Source organism: Centrocercus urophasianus, unplaced genomic scaffold, assembly GCF_019232065.1.
Source record: "Centrocercus urophasianus isolate 14NV4802_14NV808 unplaced genomic scaffold, USGS_Curo_1.0 seq_16, whole genome shotgun sequence".
In the NCBI taxonomy this organism is placed as follows: domain Eukaryota; kingdom Metazoa; phylum Chordata; class Aves; order Galliformes; family Phasianidae; genus Centrocercus; species Centrocercus urophasianus.
This window is the reverse complement of record NW_024884711.1, coordinates 41,889,945-41,911,023: the sequence shown is the minus strand read 5'-3', so window position 1 is coordinate 41,911,023 and position 21,079 is coordinate 41,889,945. Positions and strand designations below refer to the sequence as shown.

General features: G+C 44.2%; 1 protein-coding gene across 1 annotated transcript in view; it reads right to left on the bottom strand.

The window, feature by feature from the left end:
• The window catches only part of XYLB (xylulokinase), a 363,191-nt gene that overhangs the window by 240,842 nt on the left and 101,270 nt on the right, over window positions 1-21,079 (bottom strand). The window contains 3 exon segments of the mRNA XM_042816633.1: window positions 4,519-4,663; window positions 17,485-17,648; window positions 17,651-17,728. Of these exon segments, the coding sequence (XP_042672567.1) occupies window positions 4,519-4,663; window positions 17,485-17,648; window positions 17,651-17,728 (387 nt within the window).

Sequence of the window (21,079 nt, the reverse complement as noted above, 5' to 3'; positions counted from 1 at the left end):
TTGCATTTACAGTATGAACATTATTGGTTTCTATTATTATTTGTAAGTCTACAGTGTGAGAAGCCCATCTCTAATGCTTATGAAGTGACAGCTTCTCTTGCCAAGAGCAGACAGACAAGAGGACACTGCAGGATGAAGTGGAACAAATACCAAGAGACATGTAAACCAGACAAACGAGATTTTCTGTGAGCTGTGCAGGCAGCCTAAGTATTTAAAAACAACTTTAAATTGGGTTGCAGGCTTTGGCAGTGTAAGGTACAGTTAGCATCTTATCCTGGTGGCGTAACACTGTCTGGTTTCCTTCTCATGGGGTTAGGGATTTTTTTAGGTTGAAGAACAAGTGATGAGAGCCAGCAGGTAAAACAGGAAAAACGCAGTTTCTTTGAAGGCAATCTCTGGTATTCACAGAAGTCCCCAAAGGGTCCCCAATACATCACACGAAAGGAGTGGCAAGTTGATAGTTGAAGGGAATGCCGGTCTTTAAAAATGAAAAATGATCACTGTGACACAAAAACAGTGTCAGAGGAACAGAAATGTTTCTTTGTGAGAAGCAGGCGTTTGGATACACAGAGGTACCCACATCCTGCAAATCCCCTGCGGCAGCTGAAGCCCCCCCAGGAGGGGTAGGGCTGGGTAGGAAATGGTTATCATTTCAGGACATTTCAAAAGCTGGTTCTGCAAAACTGTAACCTCATGGTCTTGCAGACATTCAGTGGGGAGAGAGAACAAGGAAGAAGAGGAGAAAAAGGAATGAAAGCTCTTTTCTTACCTTCTCCCTGCTCAATGGTTATTGAGATACCCATATGATGTGAGAAAGGTGCAAGAAGAGAAGAGCAATTGATCTACTGTAAGCATGCAGAAAAGTGCGTTTCAATCTACAGTTGTGATGCAACTTCAGTTTCTCTTTTCTGAGGTGACCACTCAACTCATCCCCGCTTCAGGTATTTTAGGTAGGGATATTTCTCCCTGGCCAGAAATTCCACCACCCAACATAGTTTCCACAAACTTCTACCATCTTTCCATACATTTCTACACAAGCTCTGAACAGAACAACCCAGGAGCTCTCATCCAAGAGAGGATCCTTCCTTAGGAGAAAATAAAAAGGGCATTGTTCTCCTATCATTCACATCCATCAGTTATGAAAAGGAAAAAGAAAAGCAAATCAAGTTTCTTGTCAACAAACAATAAAAGCTGGCACAAGAGGCTCATCCAAGCCATAGTCTAGAGGTTTGGTCAGAATATGAGGAAAGCAAAACACAACAATCATTTCAACTTAAGGCACGTATCCAAGGAAGCACAAATAGGGTGAGCTCTGCAAAAGAAAGCAGGGATGTGGTTCTTCCAAAAAGGCAGGATGACAGGAACACTCTATAAAATTCAAAGGAAGAGAAAGGAAAAAAAAAAAAAAAAGGCTTTTTGGTGTTTTCCCATCCAGGCTCTGTGCAGGGTCTACCCTTGCCTCTTAGGTGTGATACCCCAATCACTGCCTGATGTAGGAGTTTTGGTTGAATATCTCACAGCTGAAAAGACATGTCAAAGCCTTCTTATCTCACTCGGGTCAGGATCATAAAATATACCCCAAACAGCATATTTAGGTAAACCAGAGCAACCCAGAGGGCAGAAGAATAGTGATGTAAGTACTCAAGTTGTAGAGTTCTCCAAACAGAGAAGGAATCAGGTTGTAGAGATTCCGCTCAGGTACCGGGGTAGTAATTTCAAACCCCTCATTCCAGATCACATCTTTGTCTATAAACAAGAGGCAAGAGAAGACAGCAACAAAACTTTTCCATCTAAGGCACATCGCAATCCAAGTTGGAAAAAGGAGTAAGTCATGGCGAGGTAACAAAACCTGGAATCAGTGCAGCTTAACTGTGGCTCAGGGATTGGAGGTGCCTAGAGATAGGGCTACAAACCACGAGTCACCTAATGCCTTGGAAGAGAATCCAAACTCAAATATTTCTCATTCATTTTCTGCCAGCAGTCACCTCTGCAGCTTCATTCCCAGCCTGCAAACCACAGTGGTGGCCCTTCTACACTTATTTTCCCATCACAATTAACCACCTCTGATTAGTTCAACTACAGGGTGCTAGCAATTCACTGATGGGCTTCCTCAGTCTTCAATGGCTGTTCCCACAAGATCAAACAGGTGAAGGCCAAAAGAAGAAAGCAGAAAAACTAAACATTTGGGAGATGAGGAGAAAAAAAAAAAGAGAGAGAGAGAGAAATCCCTGAACAGATCCAGGTCCTCTGAGACTCAGAGTAGAAAACAGCCCAGCTATTTACTATGCCTATTTCCAGCATACATGGAAATTTCCCATCCAGCCCTTTTTCCTGCAGAATTTCATGATGTGAAATGTTTCCACAGTACCAACACAAGACAAGATGCATTTGTACATTCTTGTTTCAACGCTGCCATGCCTCTTATTTGAGCAAAATCCAAAACATTAAATCAAGACTGGGAAATTCTGTGCAGAGGGTGAATTTTGGAGCCTAGGCCTCCAAGTGGAAGGATTATCTTTGCAGCTGGATGAAGACCTCCAACAATGGGAGGGATTAGGAGAGAGTGGAAATGCTAAAAAGGGACAGCTTTAACTGATGAAGAACTCACTTCTTTTGTGGATCTCAGAAACAAAATCCTTAGGAGGATGCTGTACATACTGTAATGGACACTTATGTTTTCTGTTTCAGATCCTGCTAACAAAATGGAATAGAAAATAAAGTGTTAAAGATGTTCATATAAATGATCTTGATATGCACAAAAATTCTACAGTATATGGAGAAAAAAAGTACATAGCAGCATATTCAATACTTCAAGCATTCTGCTCCTATCACTATTTAATTTTATGGAATTTTCCCAAAGAGAAGAGTGTCCAAATAACATCTTGATTTGCAGATGTGTCTTTTTATACCTCTGGTGGGGTTTTCAGATGGCTGTTGAGATCAGCTGAGGTGTGAGCAGCATCTTTACCTCTGACTTGAGTCAGTCTTCTCAGAACACACTTGTCCATGGGAGCCATGAACAAAACAGCTTCATCTTTGTGATGCAGGAATTTATTTTCCAAGGGAACCACGTCCAGCACTGTGCCACTTGTGACAAGGAAGGTTGGACATGGGATGGGTTTCTTAAGGAGATGGGCAAAAAATGTGGTCCCCTTTGGACAAGATGCCTGAGCATGGCCCTTGTCCTTGGGGATGGATGTCACACTTGGGTATCTGTGTGGGGAGCAATGATTGCCACTCAAAGCCAACAAATGCAAACAGGATCATCCACATGCCACAGACAGGAGAAACACCAGTTCCAACTTTAGTGCTCTAACTGCATTCCCTGCTTGAAAGGATGGCGAGTGGTCAGAAGAGCTCACACCTGGAAAACAGCATCACTCAGCCTCTTGTGCTCCTTGAGAAAAAACAATGGAAAGGGAGAGGGTACAGCTCAAGCTAAATTGTCCCATAAAACATTTTACTACAACTCACCGATTAACATTTGACTCTGCTGTAGAACCTGAACAATGCTAAGGGTTGAAAAATGCCTGTCTGAAAAGGCGATGCTAAACAAAGCAGTCACACAAAGAGCTCTTGCAGAGGCAGAGGGGCCCCTATACAGCCCCAGCACCCAGCCTATGGCTGCTTTCATGTTCATGCTAGCTACCCATGCTGAAAAAGCACAGGAAAGGTGTTTCATTTCAAAGTGAAATCTTTCTGTAGGAAGTGAGCACTGCAGAAAAGTGGGGTACGTGATGGTGTTCTGTTCCTACAGGAATGATGAGAGCCCTTTGCTCTTGTAAATCAGAGAATTCCTGACATCTTGCTTCTGCTTCAAAGCTCTGTCCACCCATGCATGAACCCAGGGGATCCCTCCTATTGTGATCACATGGGGAAGAACATGGGGACCAGGGAAGCGGCCAGGCAGGCACATCCCAGCACTCAGCCAGTCACTAACTCTCCATTTCTGTACGTACACTCAGCTTCGGAATCACAGAATGGTTGAGATCAGAAGTCAGCTCTGGGTCCATCTCTCTAACCTCTGCTCCAATGGGGTCATTCGGAGCAAGGTGCCCAGACCCACGTCCAGGCAGACCCACATCTTTGGAAATCTCCAAGGAGCAAACTCCACCACCTCTTCAGGCAGCTTAAAGCATTTACATAACTTACGCTGTACTTACATAACTTTCCAAACTTTTCTGCTTGCTGTTCATGATCACAACTGCCAGAGCCTCTCCTTCTGAAAAGGTTTAGATGGGCCTCAAGAGCAACGACATATAGCTGATCCCTGCCTCCAACATTTGAGGAACTAGGAAAATACTAGGAAAAACTTATTCTTTGAAAGAGCTGCACTGCACTGGCACAGGGAGGTGGTGTTACTGTCCCTGGAGGTATTTGAGAAGCATGGAGATGTGGCACTGAGGGATGTGGTTAGTGGCCATGGTGGGGATGGGCTGGTGGTTGGACTTGGTGATCTTAGTTCCAACCTTAAAGGTTTTGTGATTCTAGGTGCTGACGTGCTGCCATCTCACTCACCTTCTGAAGTACAGCAGGTTCAGGTGTGCCCAGCTCAAAGAACAGGGCTGACATCCAGGAGCAGAAAGCCATGGCTTGAGGAAGGTGGGAACAGGAATTTCTTAGAATAGCTGCCATTGGAAAATCAGCATTGCTGAGGAGCCTTCTGTATGAGAAAACATCAGAGCAACTTTTCAGCGGGAGGGCAAAGATTAATGAAGGTCAGTTTCTCATTACATCTCTTGAGGATGTTGGTTTTTTTCCACCCACAAGCAGAAATTCTGGCTCTACCACATTCACAATGAGATGCCTCTTCCAAAGAATCCCTTTCACCCCACCAGGCAGGTAGCAACACTCCAGTGGTCAAAGCTGACCTGCAACTCCAGGTCCACCAACAGGAACCACCAGCAGACGTTGGCAGGTCAAGCAGCACTGCGGGGCTGTTTACAGGGCTGTGTGCCTGCTAAGCAGGAAGGAGAAGCGACCAAGGGAAGCCCTACTCTTTCCCTGTACCAGCCCCAAAGTTGCAGCATGAATATCCACACTGATCTGGAGTGTTTAATATCAAATGAAGAGGGAATTAAGGTGCTTGCGTCTGTGACTGCTTTTACACGTTAACTTTTGACAGGATGAAAACATAACTCGCTGTTTTTGCCTTTATAAGCAATACTTGGCTTTTTCTATTCCTGAGCTTGTCTACTGTGCAGCTTATTTCTTTTGCTGATAAATATTTATGCTCCGTGATTTTGATTTATAAGAAGGGCTTAAATATTGTAAAGCTGGATATAACCAGCGTAAAATAACATAAAACAAAGCACCAGAATCCAGCAGACTTAAAAGGCATGGCTCCAGCGGCAGCCAAATTTTGCCCCAGAAATGACCTCTTCCCCTCAAGAAGTGGCACAAATTGGCAGCTTCCCTCTCTGCATTACAATTGAAATTCCAAAACTGTATGTATCAAACAGGAGAGGTGTTTGCCGTATTGCCAAGGTTACTAGAGTGAAAACATTGCAAATGGCATTTGCATGATTGTACTTTCAAATCCTAACTTGTAGCAACAGTGCATTTTAAATGAAGGTGATTTATAGCTCCAACCAGAACACTAATCATATTTTGGAGTAATAGGATTTATTTGTTGGTTGTTTGTTGGTTGTGTTCTTTAAGCTCAGAGACAACAAGCTATGTTCATGAAAAGGGATGTGGCTGAGCTTAAGCCCTACCCCAACAACATTCTGAAAGGATTAGAAAATAAACACAAATGTACTCTATTTTCAGCACGCAGTTCAGAGCCTAGGAAGTCTTTAACGCTTCTCTGCTATGAGAACATCCTACATTGCTAAGCAAGTTCAGATAATTTCCATTTTAAATGAAAAATTCAGATGAGTACAAAAAAGAAGTCGTCGTCTGGGGATCAAGAATGGATGTTTCACAGCACCCAGCTGTTCTTCAGCTCTGAAATTCCTTATCCACAGCACACTGGGCACATCACGAAGCAACGTTCAGTCCACTACCAAGACTAGGATTTACAGCCCAATATCTTAAAGCTGGAAGCAGTTGCCATGTGTTCTATGACATCACAGAATTACAGAATCATAGAATGGCTTGGCTTAGAAGGGACCTTAAGGGCCATCCAGCTACAGCCCCCACCATGGGCTGGCTGCCCCCCACAGCTCAAGCTGCCCATAGCCCCATCCAGCCTGGCCCTGAGCACCCCAGGGATGGGGCGCACACAGCTCTCTGGGCAGCAGCACCAGGGCCTCACTGCTGTCTGAGTAAAGAATTTCCCCTTATTTCCCCTTAACATCTAACCTAAATTTCCCCTTTTAGTTTAAAGCCATTCCTCCTTGTCCTATCACTATTGTTCTGTATAAAAATTCAGTCCATCTCCTGCTTATAAGCTCCCCTCAAGTACTAGAAGGCCACGATGAGATCTCCCCAGAGCCTTCTCCTCCAGATCCTTTATTTCTGGGACTGGCCACTAAGTCCCAGGGCAACTAACTTGGAGTCACGCAGTATTTATGGGGAGAAACAGCTCATTTAGGCCACAATTTAGGAGATGCACTAAATCCCATGGCCCATATCTGTACATGAAATGAGCTTGACTTCAATCTCCATGCACACCTGACTCAAAGAAAGAAAGGTGTTCCACAAGGGACTGAGCATTATTAGAAATAGTCCCAACAAATTCCTTTTTGTTGTTGGTGGTGGTTTTCCTTTTTTCACAAAGAACATTTCTGGACATAACACTGTAAAAAAATACACATTCAAGCCACCTTCAGGATGTGTTTTAGTGTAACTATTCTCAGTGGTGGGCTGTTAAGTTAACCTGGCTGACATGGAAAACCAAGAGTGATCACATGGCTGTTACTGCTGCCCAACTGAAGAGACGTTAAACTTTATCAGAGTGTTGGGAATGTCATAAAACACACACTAACCTGGTCACCTGAACTGCATGGTCACACACCTTCTGGAAATTGAGTTTGGGCTCGTTAATGTGGTGTCAAACACCTAAGAACAGCACCCAAAATCTCAAGTTGTGCTTGGAAATTTTGGCCTTGAGCAAGTTCATGCACACGCTGTGTTTATACAGTGTACACGTATTTGTGTGTGTGTGTCTGTATGTATATAATTTCACATGCACATTTACATACATCTTTAAATGAAAAAATTAATCTAAAATATGTCACCCGGCAATCTGTCAAATAAAACTCATATAATAAATATGTCACTTTATTTAACAACTGATGCTGAAGAGAGCTAGGCAGGAGGAAAGAAATCAAGACAAGGTTTAGTAAAAACACTGAGGAAGGCAGAAATTAAAGCAATCAATCACATTCTCGTGGAACGTCTACGCCACTCGAAATAATATTTTATTGTCTGCTATTGATTGGATGCCACCGAACAAAATTGCAAACAATGAATCTGATGTTATAAACAAGAATCACAATAAGAATAACTTATTTCAAAGCCTCGGCCGCACAACAGTTTGCACTCTGCAGAGCCAACCATGGAGAGCTGGACTTCTGCTTGTTCTGCCATAGCCTCGGAAAATGTCACTCTTCATTAACAACTGCAGTGCCTGCCAAAAATAAGGCACACTCCCCTTTTGCTCTCCTCTGTATTTTAAATGTGAGCTTCCAAACTTTGGTAGGGTTGGAGGGAAGGATAAAAACGCAAGAGAGAAGATGCAAGAGATTGTTTTTTTCCGATGGTTTCTTAATTAATTATAGTTCCTTCAGAGAAGTTGCCCTAGACCCTGCCAGGATGGTAACAGTAGTGCCCATGGGCAGATCCATGGACATTGGTGAATTTGCTGTTGCATGGTTTGGGCTCAGAAAGCCTGACTATTATCTCCAGTAGGAACAACTAAGGAGGAAAGGATGCAAGTGACTGAAAGACAGCATAGCAAGTGGTTGGCAATGGCTCACTCCTAAATATGTAAGCTTGCTTCAGATCTGGGTCTGGCCAACATTTTCATAGAAGTGTGGACTGAGGATATGATTTTGAGGGGTGGAGAATGTCCTTGTGACCTCCATTGTGGGCTCCAGTCTAACAGGGGTGTGAGTGCTCAAGAGGGGAATTCAGACATAATCTGAAAAGCAATGATCTGAGGGAAGCAAGGAGAATGTCCAGAGAGGAAGAGGACGGCACATCTCCTGCCTTTGGGAGGACAGCAATAACAAGAAGATCAAGAGCCAGCAATGGGAGCAATATCCCTGTGAAGTCCCCTCCTGCAGTGTACTGATGGGAAAGGGGACAAGAGAGGCACATAAGCCCACCAAGGCATGCAGGGTAACCCCCAATGGAACACTAGGGATCAGAGGGAGGGCTGGAGGCAGCTGGCATCATCATCTGGGAACCATGTCCAAGATGAGGGATGCTTCCTGTACACAGAACAACGAACTGCCTACAATCAACCCAATTTGCTCCTTGTGCACCACCAACTCTCAAGGCAGCACCTCTGGCCCAAGGGCACCGTGCAGAAGATACCGCAACCGATTTCGGGCAATGAAAAGAGGACGGGACGAGCCGGCAAGGACGCTCGGAGCCCAAAACCTCCAAGCCTGGGCAGGGGCTTGTGTGCTGCTGCAAGCGCAGCGAGCGGGCACCCTCTAGCGAGATGCACTGAGAAGCGCTGCTCCCCCCGCACCCACCGCCCTGCCCGGCGCTTCTCCCCGCAGCACAGTCTGTGGGTGCCCACAGCCCAGCCCCATTCAATTGCCACCCGCTGCTCCCCAGCAGCGACAGCCTCCCACAGTATTTCCCTTTTTACAGCTTGGATCGCGAGGCATGGGAAGTTTCTTCCCTTCCTGATCACCTTCACCGTCTTCCAGTGAACTTTTGGGTGATGCACACTGTGTCCTCTGCCCCAGCACTGCTGTGTAAATGGTGAACAGGCTCCCATGCATTTTTCAGGCTGACGTTTCATAGACATAGTGGATGTCCCATCCCTGGAGCCATTGGAGTCAGGCTGGATGAGGCTCTGAGCACCTGATGGAGATGTGGGTGACCCCCATTGCACAGAGTGGAACTCGATGGCCTTCAGGGGTCCCTTCCAACTCAACTGGAAGGGTAAATATTGATTCTATGATTCTGTGACACTGATGCTGAGGAGTCAGCACAGAGCCAAGCAGGAGAGGATCTCTGACCCAGAGACCATATTCCCCTCCCCAGAACCTTGACTGCAAACATTACACAACAAAATCTCCTTCTTTTCCACATCTTCACAAACAAATTTGGTTTGGGGTCAGCTCATGCAGCCTTGGGATTATGGGTGGCAGCCTGATCACCAGTGCCAGGGAAGGTGCGGATGACTGCCACCTCTGCAAGCCCTCAGGGACAGAATAGAGCCAAGCCCTGATGATGTTAAATGTTGCTCCTGGCACTGCAAACATTAATGTGAGAGCTCCTGTCAGACCTGGGGAGCTGGCGCCTAACCAAGCTTTGAAGGACATCCCTCCTCATCCCATCATCACTGGTGGTTCTGATGGAGGTTCCCATCATCCGCAGGTAAATAGGACAAGATGTAATGACTTTAAACTGTGCTAGGGGAGGTTCAGGTTGGATATTAGGAAAAAATAAGTCTCAAAAAGAGTGGTGAGGCAATGGTGAGGCACTGGAACTATTCCAGAGAGGTGGTAGAATCACCATCCCTGGAGTGGATCAGGAACCATGGAGATGTGTCACTGAGGGCATGGTGGGGTGGGTTGGGGTTGGACTTGATGATCATAATGGTCTTTTCCAACCTTAATAATTCTACATTCTATGAAATCGTTTTTCCGTGCTCAGGGCAAGCCTGTCACCCCCTAATCCACTTTCTTCATCCCTTCTTCCACATTCTTTCTTGTCCCATCAGTCCAAAACCAAAGGACTGTTGAGCAGGAGACAAACCCCTCCATCTCCTGCATTACCTCTGAGCCCCCATTGCCTCCACCAGGTCCTGCGCTCCCTTGCCCCAGCCAGATGCTTCCCATGAAAACCAGCTGACAGCAACACAAGTCAAGGGACTGGCTCAGCTCTGATTAAAGCTGGATCCAATTTTACAAAACCCAACTCAAAAGCAAGTTCATCTCCTGTAAATAAATATAAAACCTGGCATGTTTGCCTGGTTCCTGAAACAAAAGGACTTTTGCTATACAGATTACAACACAAAAACGAGGACAGAGGATCTGTGCACACTTCTGAGGGCAGAGCAGTTAGCAAATCCCCTTAATGACCTTTCAGATACCTTTGCCTATCATGCTGATTGCACAGCCATTTTTTGGTGGTGGACATGTGTTCACGGAAGAGTCAGCTGAGTCCATCAACGTGACAGATTGTTCTCAATTTATGCACGTATCCTGAAAAGTGCCATTACTGCCTCTTAAAGATGCAAGAGTCCTCTTTAAAATCGACTCATATTTTCATAGATTCACCTCAATGGATTAACTGAATTGAGTGGAAAAGAGAAAAGTGAAGAAGCAATGGCACATGTCTGTGTTCGTGCCATTAGGGAAAAAAGTGAACGCATTATTTCTTGGTTTCAAACAAACAGTGAATCAGAAGCAGGTTTTTTCCAAATATCCCCACTCCCTCTTTTTCTTGATGGCTGTTTAACCATTGCTTACTTCCACCCAAACCCGCTGCTGAATGTGCTCACATCAATGCGGTCAACAAAGCACCTGCTTAACTCAAAGCAGATAACTAAGGCATTCAGGGAAAATCACCCATCTGCCTCACCTGTTTTCTCTGAATAGGGGTCCTCCATCGTTTTAAAAGCTGTATTTCTTTGAGCATAAAGTACTGCAGCAGCAAAAATCAATGCACTGTGCTCCATCAGTGTGCATCTGTCACTCAGCTCCCGACACTGGAAAGGAAGAAACACACAGAGAGAACACTCACCCTGTCCCCTTCCTTTAACAACAGCCAAGAGTAAAAGGATGCATAATTTAGTGGAATGGCTTTATTTGTGCATCGGGTTATATTAAACGTCAGCTAAGGTTATGTTCTTGTCTTCAGTTGCTGCTGGGTGTTGCTTCAAAGTCATTCTGAGTCACTGCTCTCCATCTTTATCTGCTGATGGGCCCCCAGGTAGCGATGGGAACATAACTTCCTCTGACACGGATAACCTCCAATAAAGGAACGACTTCCCTTTTGACGTGCTGATTACAATAAACAGGGGGATGTTGGAGGCTTGAAGAAGGGGCCCATAGCACTTGAAAAGCAAAGATAATGGGTCACATCCTGCTCTGCTTCTGCGGCAGCAGGTTCACTCCAAGCTATTTGCAAAGCAGCAAGGAACTCGTGAGACTGCAGCTAGGGCTATCGATGGAAATGCAAGTCTTTACCTACAGCACCTTATTCTGCAGCAAATGAACAGCAGCCTGGGAACAACCAGAAGGCTGTAGTGTAGCAACACCCCAGTCCTGGAGTCCAGGAGGATGAAGCACCATCTAAGCCCAGAAAATAACCCCAGGGTCTGACTTCACTTAGATTTTCCATTAATTGTGTCAATGTTGACTTTACAGAAATTCCTCCAGGTTTCTATGAGCCTGAATAAGGTGTGAATCAGAGTCCAAGCATTCAGTAAATCAGCCCCAGCCAGAGATAGGATGAGAGGTAACGGCCTCAAGTTGTGCCAGGGGAGGTTCAGGTTGGATATTAGGAAACATTTCTTCTCAGAAGGAGTAGTAATGCTGCCCAGGGAGGTGGTGGAGTCACTGTCCCTGGAAGTGTTCCAGAACCATGAAGACGTGGCACCGAGGAACATGATTTAGTGGCCAATATTGGTGGTAGGTGGATGGTTGGACTAGATGATCTCAGTGGTCTTTTCCAACCTCAATGATTCTGTGATTCTGTGATTCTATGAAAAGGAATGGGCTGTGCCCAGAGGGATGGAGGCTGGCACTTGGCAAGGCCAAGAGAAGTTTCCTCTGGAAGAGAGCTTTTGTTTCAGCCTGATACAAGGCTTGCCAGAGCCAGTAACTCTTTTCATTCTGTTCAACGAGCTTTGGGCCGGGTTGTTTATAGTGAATTCAGCTTTGGCTGCCCAAAGCAATAGTTCAGGAGATTATCTTGCTCAGAAATCAGGTGGGAGGTTTTCAGAAAAATCCTACCCTGGTCTTCCAAAGCACCCTGCTGTGGAAACGACCACCAGTTGCACTGGTTCCAGTAGCTAGCTGCAATGGGATCACACAGCCAAGGGCTTCCCTGGCTCAGAAGGACCATTAATGCTCCCCACCTCGACCCCTCAACAGGGTCTGCACTCACTGTCACACGCACACTTTCTGCCCAGCACCAAACATTGTCATTTACATCCATAAAAAGCTGAATTCAGCACTCTTTCCATAAAACGGATCATGAACCCTTACCACCACTTGCCTCTCCTTGGAATAATAAATTATGAGGACAAATGGCAGAATCATTATCAGTTTCAATATCCAGTCATAAATAGTCTTGTAAGAACACTGAAATGATGGTGTTTTATTGCGTTAGATATCACTTGCCATTAATTACAGCATGAAACTTTTGTACTTTGATGAAAAGCATTTTAGCCAGCTCTGTTATAAATTTAAAACAGTCTTAAAACAAAAGTCACCTCAAGTTGTGTGTTTTTTTTTTTCCCTCTATAGATCTGGACACAAAATAGCATTTTTAGGCTTGGAAAGTCAAAAAAGCCAGGTTTTTAAAAAGCTATTTCATTATGTACAAATTTGGCTTTGGCACTGACAGCAAACTAAGGGTACCAAAGACTGTTCTGTACTGCAAAATCATTGGCAGCTGGATTTTGCTGCTACAGGTACTTCATAGTAGGCTTGGTTTGGTTGGGTTTCGCTGTAATGATCAAGTGCTGTTGTGAATCAGTGCGCTGTGGTTTACATTTCTCCTCCCTTCTCTTGCTGTGACTCTCAGGACAGAAACACAGGTGATTTCAGAGCAAGTCTGAAGCTAACAGGAGCTGGTGGGTTCAGCTCCTTGCAAATTTGGAACCCACAAGATCTCAGCGACTGAAATTTAACTTCAGTCTAACTTCAGTGTGACAAACCACAGAAGTGAAGCTAAGATCTACATTTGCAAACATTTGTGGAATCAGACTTCAAACGTCCTCTGACACATAGGATTTCCACTCGTGCAATTTAAGGTGTTGCTGCTGTGATACAGGTTATTGACCCATGGCATTGATCCCATTTTGTGTTCATTTGCAGAAGGGATTATTCCATTCCATTTTGGGCATGGCGATCTTACAGACACTGCTAACAAATCCCACAGAGACCAGGATCTTGAGCCTCTGCTCAGCTGAACAGCAGGACATCTAATAATCCAGCAGGTTTGCTCACATGAATGTTCAGTGTCAAATCCAGACACACAGCACCAGCTCTGCTGGCGCCCACAGGTTTTTACATAGACCTGGAGAAGACATTTTGTTTTTATTTCCCATCCTTCCAGGAGGGATTAAGTGCACTCAGAATTTAAGTAAGGCTTATGAGACCACACAGAGCAAAGTTTGGCTTTTGTCCTACCAAAGGCATTTGTTCCACCCAGGAAGATGGCAGAATCATCCACTTTCTTGGAGGTACACTGGCAGTCAGCTGAACCTTAAGCCAGAAAAGTTTAGGACACAAATTGCCATTATAGTCAATGGAAACCTGGTCCCTATATTCAGTGGTTCCTTCTTGTCCTCGGAAATGGCTCCCAGGAAGATTTGCTCTGTAACTTTCTTGGAGACAGAGAAGGAGCTGAACAGTGTGCAGTTCCCTTGGATCTCCTTTTCGTTTGAGGATGAGAGTAACATTTACCTCTTTCCAGTCAATAGGGAATTTCTACTGTCATCACAGCCATTCAAAGATGATAGAGTAGCCTCAGAATGATTTCAGCCAGCTTCCTCAGCACACTCACACATTTCCACCTGGCCCCACACACCTGTGTATGCCCATTTTGCTTCACTAGCCTCTAAACTGATCTTCTTCTACTATGGGTAGGACTTGTTTTCCCCACACATTACTTAGACAGAAAGATGCTTGAGAGCAGACTTTGCTAATGAAGACAAAAGCAAAGAGCACCACACTCTTTCCATGCTTCTTTTTTTACGAGGTTGGCCAACTAATTCAGCAGCACACCAGTATATGCCAATCTATGTTTTCCTTCTTCTAATGACTTACCTACAGAAATCCTTATTCTTAGCCTTCACTCTCTCAACAGCTCCACCTCACTTCTGGCTTTTCTAATTTCATCTGAGATCTGAGGACAAGTGACATTTCCCAGGGCTGATGAGTACCTGTAGAAATAGATGTCATTAGAGCAACATAACTGTTGCTTGAAATGGTGACCGTTTGCTTTTCGACACAAAAATGAGAAATTTAAGAAAAGCAGTCTAATTGCTCATTTAAGGCAGCCTGCTCTTTCCCTTCTGCTTAGCCTCCTTTGACAATCTGAGAGTTTAGCTCCCAGTGCTCTTGCTTAAAATATAACAGATGGCCTCTAATAAGTAAATTGAAAAGTGCAAATAAGGTTAAAACAATTTTTCTTTATTGAATATCATTAACTTCAAGGCTGTCCACTTTAAAATGCTAATTAAACCTCACTTCCTTTTGCAGGATTCTAGTGAAGAAAAATTGCCGGGGGGCAAATTCCTCTTGCTTGTAGAGGACTAGCCCAGCAAACTGATAGCAAATCGAGCTATTACGTGTCCCAGTGTTAAGAAGTAGAGCTGGAACTTTTCAATTTATTTGTCCCTACCATACTCGTTGCTTCCTACAAATCAAACACAGTTAAGGAGGAAATTCAAAAGAGGTCAAGTGTGAAACTCTGCTCTGGCCACGTGGCAAACAACAGCTTCTCTCAAGGTCAGTACTCAATGCAGCTTTCTCAGTGAGCAGAGGATTTCTGACATGGTGCTACAGCCCTGCCACACGTCATGCTGCAAGTACGTGGCTCGATGTTCCTGGCACCGCACGCAGGGGACAGGAGGTCCTTCAGCACCTCCACCTCCCTCCTAATTTCCTGTTTAAATTTACTCCCATTCAGTGTGTGTCATTTGCTTGCGTGCCAACACTGTCCTTTGGCTTGAGCAGCTCTTCTGCTCTTTACCCCCCGCCTGAAGGATTTATACTGAGCAATGGTATCACTTCTCAGCTTCCACTTGCTAGGCAAACAAAGCCAAGCTTTTAGTCTCCTCTCCTAGGACAGCATTTCTATTCCCCTCACTGACGTATCAGCCCTCTTTCCTCATCTGTACCAGTTTAAATTCTGTCTTGACAACAAGAGAGGATGTTTGCAAAGGTCCTACCTGATGGGGCTCACCAGTGCCTCACAGAAAGCAATGTTCCTCTCTCCACTAGAAAGGCATAAAGAGAAGTTCAAGGACAACACTGACCATGCCATGGCCACGACATATTTATGGGCTCAGCCTCATCAGACTGCCCCATGCTGAACTAAGGAGCTTCTTGGACACCAGCCTTGGCATGATGGCACATCATGGGGAATTCTGGCTGCCACCACTGCCTGATGGGTTTGACCAAATGCCCAATACATCTTCAGTAGGCTGAAGGAGGCTCAGGGAGGGATCAGTTCCCATATTTCCTGGGGGCCTGGAACACTTTAGAAAGAAAAGATGCTTCATGCCAGAAAAGGGGAGCTTGAGTATTGGGTCTCCTCCCTGAGCAGCTCCCAAGTGTCAGTGTATTCTCCCTCTCCCTCTAAATGCACCATTCTCATTCATCTGAGAAATTTAATTTATTTCTTCATTTAAAGATTCAGAGTGTAAACTGCAAAACACAGACTTTGATATATAAAACACAGAACTAGATGTAAATTACCAAGCCAGTCTCAGCTCAGTGATTTCTCATCTAGACAATCTGGCTCAGCATCAGCATACAGGCATCCATCCCTTTTGCTCAAAACACTCACGCTATGAACAATCCAACACTGCTTATCTAGTGACTGAGTTACTGCAATGTTTTTGGACCAAGAGGAATGGGAAAGAGTTTTCTGACATTTCTTCTAGCCTTTAATGCAAGCACTTACCACCAGTGCTATCTCTTCCCTTTTGCTATGGAAAGCCCCTGAACAATGGAAGCTGACTCCTGAAGGCAGAGGAAGCTGTTAGCAGCAGTTATTTAATCAGTCCATTTAAGAATCATGCCAAAACCACACACAGTACAGATCAAAGTGGAAAACCTACGTTCCACTGGGCTAATAGCAAAACAAGCCTTTGTGGAAAGACCTTGGGGAGAGAGTCTTCCACACTGCAAATATGGTGAGAAGGAATCAAATAAAACACCACGGATATGTCTCCTGAGCCAAGAGTTACTCAGAGGAAAAAAGGGAAATCTTGGAATGTAGTTTATTTGCTTATTCACTCACACAACTGCCTGACTGAGTTGTAGATGTCCCTGTACATTGCAGAAGAGCTGGACAGATGATCTTTAAATGTCCCTTCCAACTCAAACAATTCTGTGATGACTAAAACGCGTGCTGGATTAGCTACATTCAAAGTCTTCTTTTTCCCTCTGCTGGAGTAGGGATTTCTTCTAAGAAACAACAGCAGGTACCACAATAATTCTGCTGAGAAACTGAAAACGGGGAAAACATATCACTGCCTTTTAATGTTACCTTTCTTGATCAAAAGGGTATTTCTGCTGTAAGCAAGTGTCCTCAAGTTGAGTCATCTAGGGTAGGAATCTAACAGAACACCAGGATTGACAGGAGAATGTCCCATCCTAACAAAGCTATGGCACAAGTGTGAAGAGATGTTCTCAGATGGCATAAGCTGTGACACCAAAGGGTGTAAGAATCCTTTACCTCTCACTTGTTTGCTCTAATGTGTTTTATATTAAGATAAAAGCCCTCAGCTATAAAATAGCTCGTTTTCTGCTCTGTTTCTCTAAGCCCTACTTTTCTACAACATGGTTTAGATTATTTTCAAGGAGAATTCCATCTTCCGATACATCAGTACTGCAACAGAACTGAAGTTTCATGAGGGAGTGCACACATGTCAGTCAGAGAGTAAATATTGTCTCCCAACAGCAAGTTGAACAGGTCTTTGTTTTCTTGTGCAATGCTTGCCTAAGTCTTAAGGGAACTGCCTTTCTCTATAGCAGAGAACTGAGCTTAGATGCATAATACAAATGCCTGAAAGAGTCCAGCCTGAAGGAATAAACACAAGCAAGGGCATGCAACAAAAGGACTAAAAGCAGAAATACAACAAAGCTCCTGACCCACGTCTTCTGGATATCTCCATGGAGGTGCATGAGGAGTTCTATCTGAAGGGAGCAGGAGAGGTCAATCACATGGATTTGATAGAAAAAACAGAGCTGTGCTGGAACAAGACAAATTTCTAGTTGTGCAATGGCCACTGGGGACAACTCTTCCCTCCAAAGTTGAAATCAGGTTTCAATGAAGTCTTCGAGAGTTTTGGCACAATGTGAAAAATTGACTTTTTCTGTTCTCCTCTCTGTACAATTGCCCTTCTACTCAGCAGGGAGAAAGCTCACTCAGGAGATAACTCACCTGCTCTGTTGCAGACAACTGCCACAGGATAAGATGAACAGCAGCCAAGAACTCCTTTTCTTTCTGTTCCTTAGTTCGTATTGTAGGAGACAGATTTCTACACTGGTCGAATGAATCCCACACTGAAGGTAACGAAGGACTTCTAATTGATTGGATACTGAGTAAAAGAAAGGATAACCAGATGGGTACATTGCAGAGTACTAAGACACAGTGTACTCAATAAAAGCAGAGTTGATAGCAGCACCTAAACAAAGAAAAATAGAAAAAATACCTGTCATCCAAAGAAAGGTCTTAGAGCAAGAAAAGCATATGCAGTCATTACCCTCAGTTGTTCTGATGGGCAGGGCGAAGCATCAAGAGATGAGGAAACCCAGTCAAAACCTGAAACGAGAGATCACAGCAGAATCCATGTGCAACCAAAAGTGCTCCTTCATCCTTACTCTTTAGGTTCTGTTCTTCAAGAACACTTTGAGAAATCACTGTGTTCCCACAATGGCCGAGACATCCTCAGGGGGCTGTGATCACCGCAGCAGTATCCTTCTGTTTGTCAAAACCAACTCTAAGAAGCAACAGGGGAAAAGGACAAACAAATGAAAAGTCTTGGGGTCAAATTTCAGCAGGAGATACACTCACTCTAAGTATCGTGTATGGGAAGTTCTTGGCATCCCACAGAAGTGGAAACAGCCAACCAGGTGAACTTTGTGAAAGAAAAGGTCGTACCCGCTTCCAAGATAAGAAGAAGAGTTGCAGAGAAAAAGTTCTAAAAATCTTACATTCTCATAGTGCAAGCTTTGAAGGCTGAAAGCTAAGCCACTTGACCAGGCTAACCAAAGAGCCTGGATCTGAGCTGTAATCAAAGCACAGAGTGAGCAGGGGCTGGAGCTGTGCTGAACATCCACGTTAAATTGTTAAAGATGTCAAAGATGTGAAAGGTGTCAAAATGTCATATTCGCACCCTTCAGAGCCATGCTCAGAAAGAAGCTGGTTGCCTAAGTATTTAATCCCAAATTCTTTCTGCCTGATACATCATGTTTTAATTGCACAAACCTGCACAAAAGGAACATAAAGTAACAACAAGATCAGATTCTTTGGCGGAGGTTTATATGTGCATGTGTTTTATGTTTTATGTGTGAACTGTACAAAAACTTCCAGCTATGTAGGATCAGGACTACAGTCTCTTCTAGTGAAGTGCCTAAGGAAACATCCCAGGTGGGACAGTGATACAGTGATCCCCTGGTGGCTGAGGGAATGGCTACCCAGCTGTGAATCATCCTCGGCCATACTGTTAACTGCCGGCCAATTTCAACCCAAAGATCTCAACAAAATCCAAATCCAAATGGCTAGATGAAAAAAATGTCAGTGGCTGAGATAAGGAAAAAGCAAAATTTGTAGTTCTCTATAGCAATTATGCTTTTCTTCCCCACCTGCTAACCTGAATACAGAAGGCTGGGGATGACAGTAATGGAAATACGAACAAATTTTGCATTGGCTTTTTGCAGCTTTAGATACATTCACTGTGCTGCTGTGATCTGTAGTGGCAGCCACAACTCCAAAGGAAAAGAAAGCTGAAAAAACAACAAAAAAGGTCCCACTGGGATCACACACCGTGGTGTTCAGTTCAATTACTTATTAAAGCACTGTCAGAGCGTGGACTTTTTTCAGTACATTACTTATTCACTCAGAGCTCCAGCTCCCTCAGACTGATCCCATAAGGAAAAACAAACATCTTTTCCTGTTTGCTCCCCGCTGTAACACAAAAGACTTTAAAGACTTCAGGCTGCAAAGAAAACTGTTTGTCTTTGGGTCCTGGAACACCAAGAGCTCATAGGTGAGTCTGTGCAACTGACTGACTGGAGAGGGCACGGGGCCATGAGCTAAGGATGCTGCCTGGGTTTTGCCACATAGTTCCATGACTCATATGCCACCTCAAGTGGCTTTGCTGGTGTAAGATGGGAGCTGTGGATCAGTTCAGCAGTGAACAATTTCCTCGTAACAATCAAGTTTTTTTTTTTCCAGGAGACAAGATCAATTTTCCATACAGGTTCCAGTACATTAGTTCAGACTGGGAATAGCTCAGCAGGTCTTCAAATACAGAAAATGACCTTTCCTCTGAACAAAGTGGGGACACTTTGCTGCTAGACTTGGAGTACAGCAAGGTACTAATGAGGAAAGAGGGAATCAACCTTTATCTAGTGGAGGTAGAGAATATTGGCTTGCCTTCAGATTTGTTAGCTAGGATTTTAATTAGCACCGTAACGTCTTTACTCCAAACAGCCAGAACAACATCGCTAGACAAACCAGCAAAACAAGGCAAAACAACCCAAAAACACTTCGGGAAAAAAATACTTTTGGAAACCAAAGCACCCCAGAGCTTTCCATCATTGGGGTCTTCATTAAAGAGATGTGCACACAGTTCCTTGGCAGGCTAACGGGCATCCTTAGATATTACAAAAAAGAAAAGAGTGGTAGAACTCTTATAGCAGCATCTTCTCAAAAGACTTTTCTAGAGGGAGATTTATTGAGCCTTATTCTGTCTGACACTAGTCAGTGAACATGTGCAACTTTGGTGAGCCAGGGAAAAAAAGAGCTTGTCTATAAATTCTCATACTCCAGACAACATTCCTCAGAGGCCAGCCCTAATAAACCCATCACCACAACAATACTATAAGTCAGTGGTGCTCAGCTCCTGGCCTTTCAGGGTCTGGCATCTGCATCTTTTCAAGGGACTCCTGCAGTAAGCAGAGAGTGCATCAGCTACTGTGAGGAAACAGCAGTTAATGTTAACATGGGACACATCAGAGAGCCCCATCCCAGCCCAACATGACTTAACATGTCAGGAAATGGACACATGTGGCCACTATGCAATGCAGCCTTGAACACAAAGAGCTCAGGCCCAGAGAACTGCTAAACCACATGGACTGTACACCATTAACAACACTGTCAAGAGCCAATAATCTATAAAAAACAATCCTTAAAAAAAAGCCCCTATGTCTTACAGTCCTGTGATGGAGAACATGAGCCTTAAGTTTCTTCAGCTAACTGGGAGTCGAGCTGAATGTCCCAATTCAAGGGCAAAGCCACAGTGCCACATGAGGTATCAGTCTTCTCACTCCAGTGAGCCAACTGAAGAAACTGTTGTCAAAACTGAGCAAACATCTCTGAACCTTTTCACTCTCAGGTTTAACCCTGATGACAAACTGGTCACCAGGCATGGTTAATGACTACTGATGACAAACCAGTAGGCATTGCTTAACTCACATTAACACGTTTTTCATAACTTACCTACAGCTTTGCTCAATGACAAAGCAACTGCTGAAGGTGGACGCCTGTGAGAAGTGTTATATGCTTTAGCACTGTACCTTAGGACCCAGAAATAATAAGCACATAAAAGAGATGTGTATTTACAATGCCACCTCTTAAAGGAATTGCTTAAAAGAAACTCACTTCAGAAACTCAGAAAGGTAATTCTTCACCTTGCTGAGTAATCTTGCCAATATCAAAAGAAGCTAGAATTACTGAGTCATGAACAGGAATGGCACCATTAGTGCTCACAATGAGGTGCTTCAATAGAAAGGGGAGCAAAGAAAGAATGTGC